This window comes from Argentina silus, assembly GCF_951799395.1.
Source record: "Argentina silus genome assembly, chromosome: Y".
Taxonomy (NCBI): Eukaryota; Metazoa; Chordata; class Actinopteri; order Argentiniformes; family Argentinidae; genus Argentina; species Argentina silus.
In genome coordinates, this window is record NC_139654.1 from 21928501 (window position 1) to 21944351 (window position 15851).

Below are 15851 nucleotides of genomic sequence, written 5' to 3' on the forward strand. Positions count from 1 at the left end.
GGTGTTGCTAGCCTCAAACCGTGCATAAAAAGAGTTCAGGTCTTCGGCTAGGGAGGCATCTGCACTTCCGGTTGAGGAGGGTGTGTGCCGGTAATCCGTAATAGATCGTAGTCCTCGCCATAGTCCCCTGGTGTCGTTGCTCTCCATCTGCGCCTGCATTCTGTCTGCGTATCTCCTCTTGGCGGCTTTCACCGCCCTCCGCAGTTTGTAGGACTCCGCTTTATACTCATCCATGCTGCCGGATGCCAGCCCGGAGTTGTAAGCGGCGGTGCGAGCCCTCAGAGCGGCACGGATGGAGCTGTTGACCCAGGGTTTCTGGTTGGGGTAGATCTTTACCGTTGTCGTTGGTACGATGTTATCGGCTAATGTAGAGATGAAGTCCAAGACGGTCTCTGTAAACTCGCTGACATCGCTGGAACTTGATTGAAACATATCCCAGTCGACGTCACTCAGCGCATCTTGTAGCGCGGCCTCTGATTGGTCGGACCACCGCTTTCCCTCCCTTTTCACGACCGCTACCTGTTGGATCCTCTGTTTGTAAACAGGCATCAACAGAATGGCGCAGTGATCTGATTTCCCAAAGGGAGGGTGGGAAACAGCTTTGTCCCCATTCTTAAACTGAGTATAACACTGGTCCAAAGTTCTATCTCCCCTGGTGGCACACTTGATGTGTTGACGGAAGTTAGGCATAACTTTTTTAAGGTTAGCCCGATTGAAATCACCTGTTACTATCATCGCCGCCTCAGGGTGGTTACTCTGATGCCGGCACAGCGTATCATGTAGGGTCGATAGCGCTGCCTCGGTGTTGGCCTGTGGTGGAATGTAGACGGCTTTAATGATGATTGAGCTGAACTCCCGGGGAAGGTAGAATGGGCGGCATGAGATGGTCAGATGCTCCAGGTCAGCCGAGCAGGACTGAGAAAGCGTCGTTACGTTGTTAGGGTTACACCAGTTGCTGTTGGTCATGAAACAAACTCCACCACCCTTGGATTTGCCGGACTCCTCCGTTCTATCCGCCCGGAAAACAGAGAAGGACTCGGAAGGGCAGATGACTCGGTCCGGTACCAACGAGGTAAGCCATGTCTCTGTTAGACAAAGGATGTTACAGTCTCTTACGTCTCGCTGGAAAGTAATCCTCGCCCTTAGATCATCCATCTTGTTCTCCAGAGACTGGACATTAGCAAGAAGTATGCTAGGCAGAGGTGGACGGTGGGCCTGAGCTCTCAGCCGGTTCCGAATGCCTGCCCGCTTTCCCCGGTGTTTCCTCCTCTTTTTTGGCGCACTCCCATTGTTGTTATCGTGGGGGGTCCTTCTGATCTCCGCCGGCCACGCCGTGTCGATAGAATAATTATCCAAAATACTTGGTCTTAAGTTGTAGTTTAACTGTAGAAGTGTGTCCTTGTCGTAGGATATCAGTGCCAGTGAGTTTCTCACAATGAGAAAATTTAGAAAACACATAAAAGCTAAAAAAACGCACATCCTCTGCGGAGCTCTCACAACGGCGACCGGCATCGGCGGCGCCATTTTCATTTACATAAATGTAAAAATATATGTAAGCACATCGCACTGTTATTATAACATAAATCCCTTTAATTTATCAGGTTAAGAAACCCACATTACTCCATCAATCAAAGATCAAACTTTTCAAGTGAATAACAAAGACAAATATGATTAAACAAGTTATTACAAATCAACTTTTTTTGTCACAGTTGAGAAGGGCAGAAGTATGGTAGAACAAATAATTGTGAGCTGCTAAAACATGTGGGACATGTGTGGCATTTAACAAAAACAAATAGCTGCAGACAGCCTTACAGAGGGCATACATCCAACTAATGAGAGATGGTTTTGATTACAGCAAACATTTGACTGCATGAACACATACACCTGTAAACACACTGAATACATTGCTACACATACAACGTAGTATATGTAATTAACTTAAAATAACAATAAGGGTTGTCTCAGTTCACAACTATATTGGTGAAGGGTGAAGTTGATGAGGTGATGCTCCTTGGCCTTGAACACAGCAAGTAGATCCTTCCTCACCTTGGGCACCATATCACACACCATCCTCATCCATTGATCATGTTCTGAAAATAACAACAAACACAAAATAAATGCAAGCACAACCATTCAATTGCACACATATTACACTTAAGTTATTTTTGGTTGAAATACATTTTATTACATTTTTAATTCAGGTTTTTAAAAATGCTTACGTATTTGTTTTCTGGCTGGATGTCTGACACCGTTTTCCCATGGTCAGTCTGTCAATGTCTGGCTTTAGGTCTTGTGCTGTAGCACTCCGCAAAACAGCGTGGAGGTTGTCATCGGTGATCTGTGCTTGGTCTTGTTTAGATTCATTATTGAAAACATCTGTTCGCACAGGTAGGTGCTCCCAAACATGGATAGAACACGGGCAGCATGAAGTCGGAGCTGTGGCATCGAAGCAGGGGGCAGTTGACGGTAAAAGTCCTCAATTGCAGCATCCTGGAACTTTGCTCTCAGGCCACTATCGCTTTGAAGTCCTATTAACTCCATCTGAAGGAGATGGGGCGCACTTTCGACGTCGGTGGTGAAAGGATGGGCAAAGATGGCAAAGCCTGAGTGCTGTGTTCTAAAGTCAGAGAAGCGCCGATCAAATTCATTAATTAACCGGTTCACTTTGGTAGCCAACCGAGCGCATGAAAAAGCACCAGGGAATGAGGCTGAGATGCTCTGACAGACAGGAAAGTGGGCAAGATTGTCCTGTTCCAGTTGGGACTTCCACAGGTGCAGTTTACGCTGGAAAGCTGTGATCATGTCGGACATCTGCGTGATGACTTGTTTGCGTCCCTGCAGCCTCTGATTCAGGTGGGAGAGATGCTCCGTTATGTCACACAACATGGCAAAATCACACATCCAGTTTGGATCTGACAGTTCAGGCAAGGGTTTTCCTTTGCTTTGCAAGAAAAAAGCAATTTCTTCCCTAAGCTCAAAAAATCGTTTGAGGACCGCGCTCCTACTCAGCCACCTTACTTCTGTATGGTACGGCACATCTCCATGCTCTGAGCCCACCTCCTTCAAAAACAGCTGGAACTGGCGGTGATTCAGGCCACGCGCCCGAATGAAGTTCACTGTTTTCATGACCGTGATCATTATATCATCCAGTCCCAGAACCTTTCCACACAGAGCTTCTTGGTGGATAATGCAATGATAAGTTATCAGAGGTGTGTGGCAGTTACTTTTTTGCATTTTCTCCTTCACTAGTCCAACAAAGCCTGCTTTTTCTCCACACATTGCAGGTGCGCCATCGGTAGTTAGCCCCACCAACTTTTCCCAGGGTAATTTCGTTTTACTTACGGACCTCTCCACCGCGTCAAAAATGTTCCTACACGTCGTCGTACCATGAATGGCAGCTCCATCCAAGAGCTCCTCACTGACAGTGAAGTCTGCCTTCACGCCTCTTATAAAAACGGACAGTTGCGCTGTGTCTGTATTGTCCGTGCTTTCATCAACAGCTAATGAAAAAGCCAGGTAACTGCGTGTCTCTTCGGCCAGCTGTGTTGTCAGATTTCCTGCTAGTTCCTTAACTCGGTCTGCGATGGTGTTTCTTGACAAACTGACATTTCTAAAAGTCTGTATCTGGTCGGGGCACACCTGCTCACATACCTTTAGCATGCACCGCTTCAAAAATGCTCCCTCCGAAAAACACTTGGAAGCTCGGGCGATTTCTTCAGCCACAATAAAGCCAGCTTTCACTGCTGCATCACTCTTGGCTGTAGCTTTTGTGAACAAATTCTGCTGCGATTGCAGTCTGCCTTTTAATTCTTGGATCATTTTATGTTTTTCTTGGAGGCTTAATTTTGCATACTTAGCTCCGTGTTTCGTGTCAAAATGCCGACGTAAATTGTACTCCTTCATCACCGACACTGCCTCGTAACACAGAAGACATATCGGTTTTTCTCCTTGAAGCAAAAACATGTATTCGCCTTCCCTCTGCATAGACTTTTCTCTTCTTGGACATTTTGGGATTATTTGTAGATCTTTTTCATATCCATCACCGGTTTAGTCAAACGCCGATATGCGATCTAGCGGCAGGATCCCGTCATTTCGCGGGTCACAAATTTGACATGCATTGTGGGAGATGTAGTTTATGGTCACTGTACGCTGTAAAGCAGACAGAAGATCTTGCGTTACTATAATGTTTTTCCTCATGGTCAAAGGTTGTCCTATCAGAATTGCTTCTGCTCACTCAATAACCTTTACACCTTTTACTGTTTCAATGTTTTGGTTGGTATTACCTTTTTCAAGCTATTTCATGTGTGTGTGTGTTATTCTGTCTGTAATGTCTGTGACCCATTGACCCCACCAGATGCAAAAAAAACCATTGAATTAAAGCTGAGAATCTCTACTTTGACCCCATAGTAATTTTTTGATTTCAAATCCAAACTGTTGGAATATAGAGCTAAAAGAAGACAAAATGCTTCCTCTATCAAATACTGTATGATTACATTACAGACAGAATAACACACACACACACAATATCTTGAAAAAGGTAATTCTGACCAAAACATTGACACAGTAAAAGGTGTAAAGGGTTATATGGCTCATATGATTCATTCTAACAAGACAATTCTTGCACTAATCAGCACAAACTCAACAATTCGTTCTTTCAAGCGTGAGTCGCGTGGCACAACTCGTATATTATCGAAATCAGAGGGCGCGAATTTCGTCCTACATGCTTCCGCGCTGGCCAGGCTTCTTTTTGGCCCAAATGTCAACATTCAGAATGCGTCTTTGAAAAAACCCGAAAGGGCTCTACTTACAAAAAAAATAGAATTTTAACAATATGAACAATATGGGATGCTGTTTTGCTACTGTGTCTTGCAGCTGTATTGTTTTTTTTAAGTGTCCCCCTGAAAAAAGTATAAATAATCTAAAAGCTTTGTTTATCTGGTTACATTCCTGAATTTCCCCTAGGGATAAATAAAGTTTCTATCTATCTATCAATGAATATTCCTCTACTGCAGCGAACAAGGTGGCATTTCGGCTTTAGAAAGATGGAGAGAGAGAGATGGGGAGAGAGCAATTAGAGGTTGTCGGCGGAGGTTTATAAACAGGCTTTGGTAAATACAGACCACCAGACAATGTTTGGTCAAGCCAATAGCCTACTATTGTGTGAAATGTGACCATGAGATGTTTCCCTTATGTCCAAAGTGCTTAAAAAATCGATTCTTTATCAAGCATCTCAAGAAAAACAAAAAGCATCTGTCTCCCGGCAAAAGTTGAGTTTCAGTTTAAAAATATAAAATTCACAAACAGAACTCAAAGCCCTTTACAGGGCTCCGGTACCAACCCTCTAGTAACAGGTTTGGACCTCGGGGTCCGGTGTAGGTCGGTGGTGGTTAGATTCACTCCGCTGTTAACAGCCTAAAAATCCCATAGTTCCTCCATAGAAGCTTCCTTCATTCAAATGCACTGAAAAGTCACCCCTATAAAACCGTGCACAGAAGCGGGCGACCTCTATGGTTGTACGGCTGCTCTAACCTCAATGAGTGCCAGTTGGTGTGGTTGCGGATACAAGATTTATCGGTATGGAAAATATACCCAATGGAGGTAAAAATAATGGGCCAGATATAACCTTTCAGATCCTATGATATCACATGCACAGTAGCCTATAACCTTTTACATTACCAGGAGAAGAAATGTGACTTATACTGAGTTCTACAATTTAAAGTAAAAATAATAAACCATTAAATTTCATGACACTGTTGCTTTGAATGCAGGATATGATATTTAATTAATGTTCAAAGCATTACAGCATAGCTAAAATATCATAAAATGGGGTTACAGACAGAGTGGCTAAAATGTTAACATGATAACATTTAAAACGATAAAAATTTGAAAATAACAAAACCTATCAGTATGCCTTACTATTGGTCAGTGAAGATTTGGAGAGGCTCCGGTTCCAAACCCCGTCGAGTTAGGTCCGTTTCCTCTATCCGCCGTGTTTGTGGTAAGCTCGAGTTTCCTCTACCCAGCCAAGAGGCTCTGACTCCCCACGGGGGGCCTCTGCCTTGCCCCTGACGAGTAAAATCTAGAAAAACTACTAAAATTATTTTTCTTTGGAATTGATTGAAGAATCCTGAATTCTGGACGAACCTGAAATCTGGATGATCCGGAACTCTGGATGATCCTGAAATCTAGATGATCCTGAAATCCTGTGTCCAAGTATTATCCGTGAATCTGATGAAAACTCCTATAATAATACTATATCTAAAGGTGCTCCTCTGAAAACGCTAAAAATTAGAAAAGAACAAAACTTATAATAATTGCTCCTCGGTGTGAAAACCTATAATAAATGCTCCTTGGTGTGAAAACCTATAATAAATGCTCCTCGGTGTTACTCGCTGCCACAGCCCCAACAGCTAAGGGTCCGGCCCCGTGCTGAGAGAGGAACTGTGGAGTTTTCAGTGTGTGGTCTAGTCACTAAAATGATCTCCAAATACTCCAAAACTTGTCTCCAAAAGTTGTTCAGCGGTTGCAATTCGTAAGCCAGAATATGATCAGAGTATGAGCTCCGGGCTTGGTCTCCAACACACTCAATCCTGCGCCGATGCCTCAGGTACATACGCTCCGCAGCGGGGTGCGACCAGCGAAATGCCCCAAAAAGCATGTTTTATACCCTGGCTAAGGTACCTCCCTATCTTGTGTGTTTTGTCTATGTCTGAACATTGTGTGTCTATGTCTGAACATTGTGTCTAAGTTTCCATTGTGTGTGTCTATGTTCTGCAGAGCAGGCCTGCAAAGTATTTTTTTCAGAGAATATAAAAATAAAAAAGAGGAAGAGGGTATTGCAATAACACCAGATTTCGCAACACTAAGACTAGGACATTTTCTCTGTCCCTCACTGGCATGGCTTTCAGGCCCTATCACTAACACACTCTCCTACCGTATAACAATATAGTAATCAATCATTTTAAAAGCCTTAAAACCAGCAAATCACTCTATTCTCTATATCATTAGCATCACACATCTCTTAACATGTTCACACTTGATTTCGGACGCCATGGTACTTTTCCTGTTGGGGACTTTCCACCACCTGACCTACCCCTTCGACGGGCCTCACTTCATATTTCCTTTCCTACAGTGGTCACACTTTGCACCCATGACTTCAACTTTTCAATGATATATTGCCTTACTTCAGCGATTAATTCTGAGCAAGACCACACAGTAAAACATGGTTATTTCTAGTACTTTCTTTGTTAGCGGGCCTACTCTTACAACGAGGCCTAAGCAGATATAGTGACACGGGGTCATACACTCACGTTCTAGTTATATCTAAGCAGTTTAAGCAGTTTACATACATTTGAATCAACTCATCACTTCTAGGTAATTTATGCAGTTACACTACTTATAAATCATTTTATCATCTATAAGCAGTTATGCAGTTGCACCTATTTGAGGGATAAATCAAAGATAAAATGTGTTTCAGGAACATCCGCAGCCGCGGTGTCCCTCGTCAGGTTGGGCCCCCAGCTGCTAAGCTTTTTCTCTTTCTCGCAGTGTCGTGGTGATTCACCAAGGTTGCTCTCAAACCTCGGGCCAATCCTGCTGTGCTTAACTGGGTAACGTTGGGAATGGTGTTTAGGCCGGGGAAAGGCCATACTAGACTCGCCCTCGGCGACACATGTCATTGATATTATTTGGGTGGTGTTGTTTAAACACCTTTAGAACACTTTCTCTGTGCTAAGTGCTGTGTAGTAAACAAATTATTTCCCAGTGTCTCCAAAATGTCCAGACTCATATGGGGACTCAAGTAAACATTTCAGTCGTATATTTTAATGTTTATCATTTATAGCTGGCATTTTAATTATACATTTTCAGTTATGACACAAAAATAAAAAGGCACCTGCACACATTCACATAGTGATGATAATCATTTGGAAACATACCCAATGCTTTGATGACAAATCCTTTGGGTGATCTTAGCACTCTGCGCATCCACGCCTCCCTCAACACCTCCAAATTGTTCGCGTTCCCTTGGACGAACAGGAACACATCAGGGCTCTCAAGTTTTGAACTGAGTTCAGAGTGAGATTTTGTCGTCGGCGGGGGTGGGGGTTTGGTTGGGGTGGGGACGGGGGTCTGATCTGAAAAATGACACATAAATTCATACAAATAAAAATATTTATTTAATTCAGCATTTCTTAGTGCAGGTGTTGTTCATTGTAGGTGTTGGTGGCATGTTTTGAGGCCTTCAGCACGGGGGTTGGTGGCTCCCATTTGAAACACTGTGGTTCCAGGCCAGCCATTTTAACTGTCATGATGGATGACAGAGTTCCATCGAGTGCCAAGCTGTTCCTGGTTTTGGTCTTGTTCAGTCCGACCATGGAGAAAACCCTCTCAGCGTCTGCATTCGAATGAGGGAGCACTAACACTAATGCAACTATCTTAGAAAGCCTCCCAAACTGGCTCAAACCGGTCACCTTTGAAAAAAGGAACCAAGGGCATCTATTACTCAAATGCTTTGCTTTTATTATTTCAATTAATTATGTGTATGTCATGTGGTGCCAAATATTTCTTACCTTGCTCTTTGTTGAGGACATACTCCCCCAAAACTCCTCAACATTAAAGGTGGTGGGATCTTGGGGCATGGGGATATCCATGAGCTGATACTCCAGGAACTCCTCACTCACCATGTCCTGTTCCTGTGGCCCATGGAAAGGAAGTAGTTCCTGAAATCTAAAAAGAGCACCATGTGTAAAGAACTGATTAAGGATTTGTTTTGTGACCATGGTCAAAATTAAACTTACCAAAGTATTCAATATGTTGAAATCCTGGAAAATGTGGAAACCCTTGCCTGTCTACGAAGTATAGGGCATCTTCCACCCCACACTCAGCCCTCTGCTGCACGTCAACAAATTTTGCATGCTTCAGAAGGGCCTCCTTCAGGGGGAGTTTGTTGATGCCATACTCCACAGCCCTGACCAGAAACGCCACTGCTGCCTGCTGGAATAGCTGCACCTCCTGAGGTGTGATGTCTCCAGCCTCAAGGAGCCTGTTGAGGGTAGCTCTGGTGGTGAAGCCAACATTTAGCTTTTCTCCTACCAGACAGAGAACAGAAAGAGATAAAGCAAATTAAGTACAGGTAGTTTAAACAATATCTCAGAATCAAAATCACTTTTTATTCGCCAAATGCATCAGGTAGACACACAGGAATTTGACATGGCAGTCAGCACTTTAACTCAAAACTAGACAGACAAACAGTAAGTGCACATAGATTCAGCAAGATATGCACAATAAGTGCAAGTGGTTGAAGGTATTCCTCTATGTAAGCATGCTATTTTACCCATAGACTACATATACATTGTATGCCTACATACATTTTATGCCTTTTCCATCACATCAGAGATATCACCCAACTCATAACAACAATCTTCCCAAAAAGTATATTTGAGGTCAATGAGCATACAGGTTTATCTCCTATGTGAGACTTGAAAGTATTACCTGGCAGTTGGTTTAGTGGGTCCTTGTAGAGGATGTCATGGACTTGTCGGCCCTGTAGTGCTAACGGCTTCATGAACCTCGCACACAGTTTCATGATGAACTTCGTCATCTGCAAATTTGTAGTTCATAAAAAATGTCCATGTATTACTTGAAAAAGGACTTATCAGCCAATGAAAAATAAGCAGACATACTTGGCAGCAGGATAGCCCAACCCTTGCATTTTACCTCTCCATGGAGCTGGAAGATGGAAGACCTTTCTCTCTGGAGGAGGAGGTTCAGTGTGGTGAACATTGGCAGCGTTGCTTGAAAGAAGAGGAGGTAGACTTCAGTCAGGGGGTTGGAAAATGCATCCACCAGCCTTCTAAACCTTAGTTGTTTCTCATCTGGAAATAAAAACAGGTTACGCTTAAAAGTACATATTTAGTCTGGTGTAATGCACCTGTACTACTGTCAATGAAATAAGCAACATACTTAAAGACTTGAAATAGCTGGTAAGTGGCCCATACTGTCGCAGAATTCGTGTAATGCACCTCTCCAGGCTTAACCATCGCACTGAAATGTGCAGCAGCATTGCCATGTACTCGCTCCCATGGAAGTCACAAAATTCTGGAATATATATATATATATATTGTGACGCCCGCCGTGTGAATGAGGGCGCACAGGAAGGTGGAGTGGTGATAAATGGGGTGTATATCTCGCCCCGCTATGTCTCTGCTGTCGCCTCTCTCTCTCTATCCCTCTCTCCTCGCAAGATCGGTGGCATGCCCATACATGGAGTTCCGCCGGCCAGGGTGAGTTCAGCAGGAGAACGCAATCAGCGGAGCGCAGCTGAACCAGATCAGCGCGAGTGGAGGCCGCAGAAAAGGAGGACTCAGACCAACAATGGGAGGAAGTACTTTGGTGGAAGAAGGTGGTAGTAGGTGATGAGAAGAGTGAGAAAGAGAGATTTAAAAGCGCTGTGTATGACCCATTTGTGTAGGAGAACCCCGTGGAAAGTCCGACCCCCCGCCTGTGTACCGAACTTCGCCTGCCCGACTACCCTCCCGACCGCCTCATCCTGGATCGTATGACTACCCGAGCCTGTGTACCGAACCCATCGCTTGACCACCGACGACGGATTGACAGCCCAGCGGACGCATTGACTCCCGATTCTCCCTTCCCCTATCACCTCCCTTCTCCCCTCCCCAACTCCCAAATAAAGTTAATTCATTTGGATCCTGGTGCGGAACTCACGTCTTTTACTGTGTTTGGTTCAGTGACACTCCCTCACGCCCCGGAGGGTGTCACAATATATAACATCAATAGCAAACAAATAAAAAATGTCTGCATTTTGTTGTATAACAGTAGAGCTGGTTGAATCACAAACCTGCCAGGTAACCTTTACGGTTGGTGCTTCCCTTAAACCAGTACCCAACATCCACAGTCAGATCCTCTGGATCAAATCCGGATATCTGCAATACATGAATTCAAAGATTTATTACAACACTATACAGCAAACTGTTTTACTTGGCATTGGGCTTAACAGATTGGTAATATAAAGTGTACATGTTTGAACTTACTTCCAAAAACTTCTGCCCTGCATGTTTGGCAGTGTTGTGGATAATATGACAGGGGCATCCATGTATGTAAATGCTGCCATTTTCCCTCAGCATTCTGGCTGCAATTGAATTTTTGGCACCTGTATTTACAGGAGCATTATCAATTGAGAGACCTACACAATTTCTCCAAGGGATGTTACTTTCCTGCAAGGTGTCATTGATTTTTTTATAAATCACTTCAGCAGTGCCACAGCTCCGTCCACTGGTGGTGCACATATCAAGGAATCTGTGCACAACTTTGTTGGTGTCAAATATTCTCACTGTGAAGGGATTCATCTTCTCTAGACCTGTAACAATAAGGCGCATAACTAAACCTACATGTTGTTCAAAAATGGTATGAGTGTGCATGTAGAAATGGATACAAACATACAAATTACTGGTAGTTGTTAAACTCATACCAGTATCATTTGAGCCATCTGTGACAAGTGTGAAGGGATTCTCTCATCTTCATCACCAGTTCCTTCTTGAAATGTGGTGCCACTGCTTCATTTATGATGCACGTTGTTTTGGTGCTTGCGCTCTTAAAGCTTTGAGCCGTGGGGGAGTCTCTAAACATTCTTTGTACAAGGGGCTGAAATGGTCAGCATCGGCAAATGGAACATTGTGCTGCACCATTGCAACTGCAACCTTCACCTCAGCTCTCCTGGTCTGCAATAGAAACAATTGATTAAATAATCATAAACATTCGATACGTTTTCATGGTAATATAACCAACAATTTGAAGGAAAATGCAATTCATCAAACATTGACACCAGCCTTTTGGTTTTCCTGTGCTATGTACCTTGGCCTCTTGTACACTCATGCCTCCAACAGAAGTTGCTGGCGTGTAGAACTGTGCTACACTGCTGGCTGAGTTTAGAGCCTGTTCTTTGGCTCGATGTCCCTTGCCTTCCACATGCCTGCTTATGTCCCTCACGCCTTGATGGGCACAGGAGTTCTCTTGTCTGCAGACTGAGCACCAGTAGAAGGAGCTGGTGGTTCCCATTGTGATGAATGGCCATCGGGTTGATCATTCCTTCTTAAAGAAACACCTATAGGTGGCTGCTCCACTTACTCCTCTCTTTTTCCCTGTTTCCAGTGGCTTCTCCACTGTCTCATCTATGGTGTCCTCCACAGTCTCTTCCACTGACTCATCCTCTACTGACACCCTAGCTGTCTCCTCCACTGCCTCCTCCAGTGTCCTCCACTGCCTCATCTACTGCCTCCACTACTGCCTTCTCCACAGTCTCCTCCTCTGACCTGGCCACCTTTTTAGGGAGCTGATCCTTCAGAGCGAAGCATGAAAGAATGCTCATTTGCCTCTTCCCTGACATCTTTGGCCTAAGAGAAAAGCTTTGTGAATAATGGGTCCTGAACTAAGACTAAAAAACAAGTGTCAGTATAGCTGCTGAAATTAGCAGGGATTCAACTGGCTAGCTAGGCTAGTTCACACACTCTGGTCAAACTGTTAGCTAACATTACTGATTACCAGCTGCCTGGACACAATATTCCCCAGCAACGGAAATCAAATGATGAGATGACTTACTGTACTCATAGGATATGGTCTTCTCCCACGTCGATCAGTCTGTAGCTACTTCGGCGAGATGTGAATCAATGCGTGCTGTCCTCTTCTGTAGCTACTTCAGCGAGCGCGTGAATCAATGTCATTGTCCTCGTTGGAATCAGAATGTAACCTTGTTTTAGCGGGAATATCTAAATCTTACCCGGATACAGCAATGCTATTTTTTGATTGGCTGTTCGGTAGCTATATTCTTTTTATTTGATTAGCTGGTGCGTGGCAGGCGCCTCCTGAACTGTACGGGGAACCCACTTGATTCCACTGTTATAAAAAATAGCGGCGCAACTTGGTGGGCGTTATCCTGGTAATTTCTCTGCGTGAGAAATACAAGGTGTGGCGTGTGAACGGGTTGAAATGCGTGTGTCTCACGCCCAATGCGTGAGACTTGAGAGCTTTGACACATTCTCCATCCATCCTGAAAGTAAACTTTGGCAACAGCTTTAACAAGTCTCTTATTCCAGAAGCTGCGCAAATTTTACGCTTTGAAATCCGCAAAAATCTCCTGCCCGCTCGCAATGTTGGCGTTGTCTTTTCCGCCACCGGCTTTCGAGCTCTCCTCGTCCTTACCGAAGGCCAGCGCGAGCAAGGGGGTGGAGAGTTGGACAAACCGCTGTTGCTGAGACATTATTTTCTCCAGGCTAGAAATATCATAGGCCTACTAGAGACACCATCCCATGAGGAGAGACTTCAACCTTCAACACATTCATAAGATGATTGAATCCTAAAATCTCCCTCGAAATCTAGGATCTGTCACACATTCCTACACTGGCACTGTCAGTCGAGCCGCCTGTAGAGCAAATGCGCCAGATAAGGGCAACTCTTCTTCTTACTATACTGAGTTCCTTGGGCTTACTTGCTTTCCACAGCCAAATCATGAATGAACTGGACTATTTACTCACCATTCGCTTCACCATTTTGACTTTGGAGGAAAAAATCGAGCTCTGTTCACTGAGCCCCAACTAGCTCCATTAAGACTTCCGGTTTCGCTTTTCGCCGTATTCGCGGCTTCAAAATAAAAGCGCGAGTGAAAACATGAATGGAAAGTGATGGGATCACAATATCTTTTATCTTTAAAATGTCGATATTGGTGCAATTACATATAATTTTACACATGCTTATTATATTTGTACAAACTGGACTGTATATATTTTATTTTATGTTTATTTGTATGTTTTATATGTTATATTTACAGTTATGTGCAACTGGATTCTGGACTTCCTAACCAACAGGCCGCAGTCTGTTAGGCTTCACAACCACACCTCCTCAACCCTCACCCTGAACACCGGCGTTCCACAAGGCTGTGTGCTGAGCCCCCTCCTTTACTCCCTCTTCACCTACGACTGCACACCTGTACATGGCTCAAACACCATTGTTAAGTTTGCAGACGACACAACGGTGATTGGTCTCATCAGCAACAACGATGAGTCGGCCTACAGGGAGGAGGTCCAGCACCTAACAGTGTGGTGCAACGAAAATAACCTGGCTCTCAACACCAGGAAGACCAAAGAGCTCATTGTGGACTTCAGGAAGTCTAAAGCTGGCGCACACACCCCCATCCTCATCAACGGGACTGAGGTGGAGCGAGTCACCAGCTTCAAGTTTCTGGGTGTCCACATCTCTGAGGACCTCTCCTGGACCCTCAACACCTCCACCCTGATAAAGAAGGCTCACCAGCGTCTCTTCTTCCTGAGGAGACTAAAGAAGGTACATCTGTCTCCTCAGATCCTGGTGAACTTCTACCGCTGCACCATCGAGAGTATCCTTACCAACTGTGTCACAGTATGGTATGGCAACTGCTCGGCATCTGACCGGAAAGCACTGCAGAGGGTGGTGAAAACTGCCCAACGCATCACCGGTTCCTCACTCCCCTCCCCTGCTCTTACTCAATACCACTGCTCTTCTGTACATATCTGTCCATACTGTTCATAATGCACATAATGCACATATCTTTATATTTTTCTTAATACTACTGTTAATACTCTGCACATACTGTACATACCTGTTTATACTGTTCATACGGCATTCCATATTTATATTTATTCTGCTATCTACCTCATGTTACTGTTAATACATATATATACTGCTAGACTGCATTACTATACAGTTCATATGCTGCTACACTGTTCATACTGTAACTTATTTACTCTGCTATAATGCTAATGCTTACTCATATACTGCTTACACTGCACTACTTATATTATACTGCACTACTTACTGCTCATATATTGCACTACCTGTAAATACTGTTCATTGCACTTTCTGCTATTTTGCACTTCTGGTTAGACGCTAACTGCATTTCGTTGTCTCTGTACTTGTACTCTGCACAATGACAATAAAGTTTAATCTAATCTAATCTATATATATATATATATATATAAATATTTTCAAAGGCTAAACATGATTTTCACTACCACTGTACTCCACAACACTTCTGGTAGACATATCAGGTGAGTTTCAACCATGAGCGATGTCATACAAACAATTATTGACCCTTTACTGTGTCGCAACAGTTAAAAGTGCCTAGTCTAGATTGCATAGGGAATACATTATGGACTGTACACGAAAAAATAAATCTAAGGCTAAATATGATTTTCATTACCACTGTACGCCACGACACTTCTAGTATACATATCAGGTGAGTTTCAACCATGAGCGATATCATTCGAACAATTATTGACCCTTTACTGTGGCCCAACAGTTTAAAGCGTCACCAAAAATACTCTGTTATATGTAATATATGTAATTTCACTTACACTTCTATGTAATAGTTATTGGCCATTATTGGGAATTATCACTACTCTTTACTAATGAGTCAAATTTAACACCCCACCATAGTCATTCAATTGGACAAATCTGAATGATATGAATAGGCCTGTGTGAATAGTTGGCATCATTGCCAAGGCTAACCATACATATTTAAAGTGCCTCGATTAGCAGTGTTGGGGAAGCTACTCTGAAAATATATTTAACTACATTACCAATTACTTTACAAGTAAAGAAGTTGAACTACACTAAAACTATCCTTTAGCGAAATATAGTTTGTCAAACTAGAGCTACCATCCATGTGGCAGAAAGCGTGTGACTGAAATCACTGCGAGAGAAAAGAAATGGTGAAGTGGATCAAAGTGGGGAGACCGGAGGCAGTAAGAGTAAGTAAGAAATACTCGGGAAATTGAAGTTCAAGGACTGGAATAACAGTTAAA

General features: G+C 43.6%; 1 protein-coding gene across 4 annotated transcripts; it reads right to left on the reverse strand.

Annotated features, from left to right (window-relative positions):
- Nucleotides 1–1618: 1618 nt before the first annotated feature.
- On the reverse strand, nucleotides 1619–12950 carry LOC310824300 (uncharacterized protein). Of its 4 annotated transcripts, none has more exons than XM_083697181.1 (10): nucleotides 12616–12950; nucleotides 11489–11738; nucleotides 11052–11377; nucleotides 10859–10943; nucleotides 9718–9875; nucleotides 9493–9601; nucleotides 8846–9089; nucleotides 8571–8727; nucleotides 7938–8471; nucleotides 1619–4149 (listed from the first exon to the last, which is right to left on the reverse strand). In XM_083697181.1, the coding sequence occupies exons 3-9, from the start codon at nucleotides 11364–11366 to the stop codon at nucleotides 8193–8195; spliced, it is 1347 nt and encodes a 448-aa protein (XP_083553307.1). In that variant the 5' UTR covers nucleotides 11367–11377; nucleotides 11489–11738; nucleotides 12616–12950; the 3' UTR covers nucleotides 1619–4149; nucleotides 7938–8192. The 4 variants fall into 4 exon arrangements, with proteins under 4 accessions (XP_083553307.1, XP_083553308.1, XP_083553310.1 ...); XM_083697182.1 differs by lacking the exon at nucleotides 12616–12950 and adding an exon at nucleotides 11872–11998; XM_083697184.1 differs by lacking the exon at nucleotides 11489–11738 and having other exon boundaries at nucleotides 11052–11170.
- Between the last annotated feature and the right edge of the window lie 2901 nt (nucleotides 12951–15851).

Bases quoted from the DNA above. Each gene is read 5' to 3' on its own strand.
- LOC310824300 (XM_083697181.1), bottom strand. From the start codon at position 11,366: ATGAATCCCTTCACAGTGAGAATATTTGACACCAACAAAGTTGTGCAC. The intron at 9,876-10,858 runs GTTTGTGATTCA...TTTTATTTCCAG, and splicing joins CCGTAAAGGTTACCTGGCAG to ATGAGAAACAACTAAGGTTT. The intron at 9,090-9,492 runs GTAATACTTTCA...TCTGTCTGGTAG, and splicing joins CCCACTAAACCAACTGCCAG to GAGAAAAGCTAAATGTTGGC.